Source organism: Coregonus clupeaformis, unplaced genomic scaffold, assembly GCF_020615455.1.
Source record: "Coregonus clupeaformis isolate EN_2021a unplaced genomic scaffold, ASM2061545v1 scaf1309, whole genome shotgun sequence".
Classification (NCBI taxonomy): Eukaryota; Metazoa; Chordata; class Actinopteri; order Salmoniformes; family Salmonidae; genus Coregonus; species Coregonus clupeaformis.
The window spans coordinates 85,683-92,500 of NW_025534763.1; the positions used below are offsets into that span (position 1 = coordinate 85,683).

Here is a 6,818-nt window from a genome sequence, read left to right on the forward strand (position 1 = left end):
AATAGGGTGCCATTTGGACCATGTTCCTATGGGCTCAGTGCCCTACGAACAGGGTGCCATTTGGGATTCAGATGTTGTGCATTATTAGAAGCAATGCGATATGTAGAAAATAGTTTGGACTTCATATTTTGTCCCACACTGTTATTTATTTCTCAACAGTAATTTGGTCAAAGTAGTGCACTACATAGGGAACAGGGTGCTATTTAGACCGTATGGTCCCCTGGTCAAAGTAGTGCACTACATAGTGAAGTTAGACCGTATGGGCCCCTGGTCAAAGTAGTGCACTACATAGGGAACAGGGTGCTATTTAGACCGTATGGGCCCCTGGTCAAAGTAGTGCACTACATAGTGAAGTTAGACCGTATGGGCCCCTGGTCAAAGTAGTGCACTACATAGTGACTAGGGTGCCATTTGGGATGCAGCATATTTAAGCTCTACTTAATGTCTCATCAGTTTCTGTTTCTGTTGGAAAACAAGGATCAGAGGAAATTAGAATACAGTAACAACTTCTTTATCATCACTGGAACACAGGTAACGATAGAGGAAAGAGAGGGAAGGAGATAGGAGGAGAGGAGAGAGGAAGAGAGGAAGAGAGGAAAGGAGAGGAGAGGAGAGGAGAGGAGAGGAGAGGAGAGGAGAGGAGAGGAGAGGAGAGGGGAGGAGAGGAGAGGAGAGAGGAAGAGAGGAGAGGAGAGGAAGGAGAGAGGAAGAGAGGAGAGGAGAGGAGAGGAGAGGAGAGGAGAGGGAGAGGAGAGAGGAGAGGGGAGAGGAGAGGGAGAGGAGAGGAGAGGAGAGGAGAGGGAGAGAGGGGAGAGGATAGGAAAGGAGAGGGAGAGGAGAGAAGAGAGGAGAGGAGAGGAGAGAGGAAGAGAGGAGAGGAGAGGAAGGAGAGAGGAAGAGAGGAAGAGAGGAGAGGAGAGGAGAGAGGAGGAGAGGAGAGGAGAGGAGAGGAGAGGAGAGGAGAGGAGAGGAGAGGAGAGGAGAGGAGAGGAAGAGAGGAGAGGAAGGAGATAGGAGGGAGGAGAGGAGAGAAGAGAGGAGAGGAAGGAGAGAGGAGGAGAGGAGAGGAGAGGAGAGGAGAGGAGAGGAGAGGAGAGGAAGGAGAGAGGAAGAGAGGAAGAGAGGAGAGAGGAAGAGGGGAGAGGAGAGGAGAAAGGAGAGAGGAAGGAGATAGGAAGGAGGAGAGGAGAGGAGAGGAGAGAAGAGAGGAGAGAAGAGAGGAGAGGAAGCACTGTGCTTCTGGAAATACGAATACACAGCTCGCAATTGACTGTCGATAAACTAGTCTATAATCTCTGAAGTTCTCGCTGATTGGACGACTCCCCAGAGTTACAGCCACGTAGGCCATTCAAACGTTAGATGGCACAGAAAGGGAAATCATAAACAAACATTTACCAGCTATTAAAAGGTGGGCTAATCATTATGACATCATCATACACAGCAAGGTCACTTCCTGCTTACAGACAACACCAAACACAGAATTATAATCTGCCCAGACTGTTATGCTTGGTTTTTCCTGATGTGGACACGCCACAAAGGGCAGAAACCAATAGATCAGAATTCTGTTGTTGTTGTTGTTGTTGTTTCTGTTGTTGTTGATGACGTCCGTTAGCAGGAAGTCACCCCACTTTGTACGATGGTGTCATATTGCAGAGTCCACCTTTAAAAGTTAGGAACAGACAACAAACACAGAGTGTGCATTCCAAATGGCACCCTATCCACTATGTAGTGAACTACCTTTGACCAGAACCCTATGGGACCTGGTGCACTACACAGGGAACAGGATGCCATTTGAGACGCAACCAGAGAGAGAGAAATGTCTTTAGTCTGTTAGTGGTGTAGAGGTCGCCTAGCAACTATTATTGCTGCTGTAGTCCCCTAGCGATGTGCAGAGTGATGGAGTTATGACAGATATCTTTCCTCTCCGTCATAGTCATCCTCATCATCTTCATCATCGATCTGGGACTGGTCGCTCAGGACGAAGGCATCATCTTCATCATTGTCATAGTCGTCGTCAGAGAAGAGAGAGTCTCCGCTGCCCTGATCTCCAGATGATTCCAACACCACCCCTACAGAACACAGGAAGGAACTACTGTTAAACACCACCCCTACAGAACACAGGAAGGAACTACTGTTAAACACCACCCCTACAGAACACAGGAAGGAACTACTGTTAAACACCACCCCTACAGAACACAGGAAGGAACTACTGTTAAACACCACCCCTACAGAACACAGGAAGGAACTACTGTTAAACACCACCCCTACAGAACACAGGAAGGAACTACTGTTAAACACCACCCCTACAGAACACAGGAAGGAACTACTGTTAAACACCACCCCTACAGAACACAGGAACCAGGAAGGAACTACTGTTAAACACCACCCCTACAGAACACAGGAAGGAACTACTGTTAAACACCACCCCCTACAGAACACAGGAAGGAACTACTGTTAAACACCACCCCTACAGAACACAGGAAGGAACTACTGTTAAACACCACCCCTACAGAACACAGGAAGGAACTACAGTTAAACACCACCCCTACAGAACACAGGAAGGAACTACTGTTAAACACCACCCCTACAGAACACAGGAAGGAACTCCTGTTAAACACCACCCCTACAGAACACAGGAAGGAACTACTGTTAAACACCACCCCTACAGAACACAGGAACCAGGAAGGAACTACTGTTAAACACCACCCCTACAGAACACAGGAAGGAACTACTGTTAAACACCACCCCTACAGAACACAGGAAGGAACTACTGTTAAACACCACCCCTATAGAACACAGGAAGGAACTACTGTTAAACACCATCCCTACAGAACACAGGAAGGAACTACTGTTAAACACCACCCCTACAGAACACAGGAACCAGGAAGGAACTACTGTTAAACACCACCCCCTACAGAACACAGGAAGGAACTACTGTTAAACACCACCCCTACAGAACACAGGGAAGGAACTACTGTTAAACACCACCCCTACAGAACACAGGAAGGAACTACTGTTAAACACCACCCCTACAGAACACAGGAAGGAACTACTGTTAAACACCACCCCTACAGAACACATGAAGGAACTACTGTTAAACACCACCCCCTACAGAACACAGGAAGGAACTACTGTTAAACACCACCCCTACAGAACACAGGAAGGAACTACTGTTAAACACCACCCCTACAGAACACAGGAAGGAACTACTGTTAAACACCACCCCTACAGAACACAGGAACCAGGAAGGAACTCCTGTTAAACACCACCCCTACAGAACACAGGAAGGAACTACTGTTAAACACCACCCCTACAGAACACAGGAAGGAACTACTGTTAAACACCACCCCTACAGAACACAGGAAGGAACTACTGTTAAACACCACCCCTACAGAACACAGGAAGGAACTACTGTTAAACACCCCCCCCTACAGAACACAGGAAGGAACTACTGTTAAACACCACCCCTACAGAACACAGGAAGGAACTACTGTTAAACACCACCCCTACAGAACACAGGAAGGAACTACTGTTAAACACCACCCCTACAGAACACAGGAAGGAACTACTGTTAAACACCACCCCTACAGAACACAGGAAGGAACTACTGTTAAACACCACCCCTACAGAACACAGGAAGGAACTACTGTTAAACACCACCCCTACAGAACACAGGAACCAGGAAGGAACTCCTGTTAAACACCACCCCTACAGAACACAGGAAGGAACTACTGTTAAACACCACCCCTACAGAACACAGGAACCAGGAAGGAACTCCTGTTAAACACCACCCCTACAGAACACAGGGAGGAACTACTGTTAAACACCACCCCTACAGAACACAGGAAGGAACTACTGTTAAACACCACCCCTACAGAACACAGGAAGGAACTACTGTTAAACACCACCCCCTACAGAACACAGGAAGGAACTACTGTTAAACACCACCCCTAGAGAACACAGGAAGGAACTACTGTTAAACACCACCCCTACAGAACACAGGAAGGAACTACTGTTAAACACCACCCCTACAGAACACAGGAAGGAACTACTGTTAAACACCACCCCTACAGAACACAGGAAGGAACTACTGTTAAACACCACCCCTACAGAACACAGGAAGGAACTACTGTTAAACACCACCCCTACAGAACACAGGAAGGAACTACTGTTAAACACCATCCATACAGAACACAGGAAGGAACTACTGTTAAACACCACCCCTACAGAACACAGGAACCAGGAAGGAACTACTGTTAAACACCACCCCTACAGAACACAGGAACCAGGAAGGAACTACTGTTAAACACCACCCCTACAGAACACAGGAAGGAACTCCTGTTAAACACCACCCCTACAGAACACATGAAGGAACTACTGTTAAACACCACCCCTACAGAACACAGGAACCAGGAAGGAACTACTGTTAAACACCACCCCTACAGAACACAGGAAGGAACTACTGTTAAACACCACCCCTACAGAACACAGGAAGGCACTACTGTTAAACACCACCCCTACAGAACACAGGAACCAGGAAGGAACTACTGTTAAACACCACCCCTACAGAACACAGGAAGGAACTACTGTTAAACACCACCCCTACAGAACACAGGAAGGAACTACTGTTAAACACCACCCCTACAGAACACAGGAAGGAACTACTGTTAAACACCACCCCTACAGAACACAGGAAGGAACTACTGTTAAACACCACCCCTACAGAACACAGGAAGGAACTACTGTTAAACACCACCCCTACAGAACACAGGAAGGAACTACTGTTAAACACCACCCCTACAGAACACAGGAAGGAACTACTGTTAAACACCACCCCTACAGAACACAGGAAGGAACTACAGTTAAACACCACCCCTACAGAACACAGGAAGGAACTACTGTTAAACACCACCCCTACAGAACACAGGAAGGAACTACTGTTAAACACCACCCCTACAGAACACAGGAAGGAACTACTGTTAAACACCACCCCTACAGAACACAGGAAGGCACTACTGTTAAACACCACCCCTACAGAACACAGGAAGGAACTACTGTTAAACACCACCCCTACAGAACACAGGAAGGAACTACTGTTAAACACCACCCCTACAGAACACAGGAAGGAACTACTGTTAAACACCACCCCTACAGAATACAGGAAGGAACTACTGTTAAACACCACCCCTACAGAACACAGGAACCAGGAAGGAACTACTGTTAAACACCACCCCTACAGAACACAGGAAGGAACTACTGTTAAACACCACCCCTACAGAACACAGGAAGGAACTACTGTTAAACACCACCCCTACAGAACACAGGAAGGAACTACTGTTAAACACCACCCCTACAGAACACAGGAACCAGGAATCAGGAAGGAACTACAGTTAACCACATGTGCCTTTTTTAAATGTATGTAGTTCTGTCCTTGAGCTGTTCTTGTCTGTTGTTCTGTATTATGTCTTGTTTCATGTTTTGTGTGGACCCCAGGAAGAGTAGCTGCTGCTTTTGCAACAGCTAATGAGGATCCTAATAAAATACCAAAATACCAGAAATCAGGTGAGGGCTTTGTCGATTGGTCAGTCAGTCAATCAATCAATCAATAAATCAATGAAGTTACGGTAAACTTTTTACCGGCATCAAACCAACGAGTCAGTCGGAAATGATTTTCCCCCAGAATGCTTAGCGTGGACCTACCGCAGTCCGCCGCTCCGTGGGTCCGTGACCCTGCGACCTCGTTGCCATAGCGATCGACACACCAACACTGTCCGCTGCTGCCGTGGCACTGATGGGACCGGTAGTAGCCCTCTGCATCACACACCGGCAGGTACTGACCTAGCGGTTAGAGGTCATGGGTTAAGAGGTCAGGGGTTATAGAGGTAAGGGGTCATAGAGGTCAGGGGTTAAGAGGTCAGGGGTTATAGAGATTAGGGGTCATAGAGAGAGGTTAGTGTGTGTGACTCACCCAGTAGCTTCTCCCCAGCCTGTTTCTTGTTAATACTGGTCAGTTCAGACCAACAGGGGGAGTCTGGAGAGGAGAGATGCAACACAATTAGGGGAGTATTCATTAGTGTACACCGTAGCACAACGGTCTGCAACAGAAAACAAAAACAAGTGTTTCTTATTGGACAAGATCAGCTAAGTGTCTCCCCGTTTCGGTCCCATTTGCGTCTGTTTGGTTCCTAGTGAATACATCCCTGGACTATGATCACACAAATGATTATTACACTGTTCACACTGTTAATCAAATGTTATTCGTTTTTATACTTTTTACATTTCTCCGTACGATCATTTCTTAAAATATGAGTCAAGTTTAGATAATGTCTGTACGTACCCACGAATAAATTTGTGTTGGTCAGAAATAAGCATGTTTCATTTATAAATCATGCTAAATCTGTTTAAAGTTCATAGTTTACTGTCAAGTTCAAGATTAATAAATCACATTGTTGCTGTGGATTTGTGGCCTGGAGAAATCCAGTCTGTCATGTTTGGCAATGACACAGGGTACAAGCCGTGGAATGTTAGCACAAAACAGGTTCTGCATTTCAGGCTAGTGGATTTAGAGCCAGGACTTTAGTGTAAAAGACTACAACCCCCAGCCAGCCAGCACACTGAAGGACTACAACCCCCAGCCAGCCAGCACACTGAAGGAATACAACCCCCAGCCAGCAAGCCAGGTACCACACTGAAGGACTACAACCCCGACATGCCCAGCCAGCCAGCACACTGAAGGACTACAACCCCCCAGCCAGCAAGCCAGCACACTGAAGGACTACAACCCCGACATGCCCAGCCAGCCAGCACACTGAAGGACT

General features: G+C 47.0%; 1 protein-coding gene across 2 annotated transcripts in view; it reads right to left on the bottom strand.

Moving 5' to 3' along the window:
* Nucleotides 1-1,745: 1,745 nt before the first annotated feature.
* LOC121563133 (testican-3) overlaps nt 1,746-6,818 on the bottom strand; it is a 32,335-nt gene continuing 27,262 nt past the window's right edge. For both annotated transcript variants that reach the window (XM_041875159.2, XM_041875158.2), the window contains 3 exons: nt 5,969-6,031; nt 5,701-5,838; nt 1,746-2,069 (listed from right to left, as the gene is read on the bottom strand). In XM_041875159.2, the coding sequence (XP_041731093.1) occupies nt 1,903-2,069; nt 5,701-5,838; nt 5,969-6,031 (368 nt within the window). In that variant the 3' untranslated portion in view covers nt 1,746-1,902. The remainder of the gene's footprint in view (nt 2,070-5,700; nt 5,839-5,968; nt 6,032-6,818) is intronic.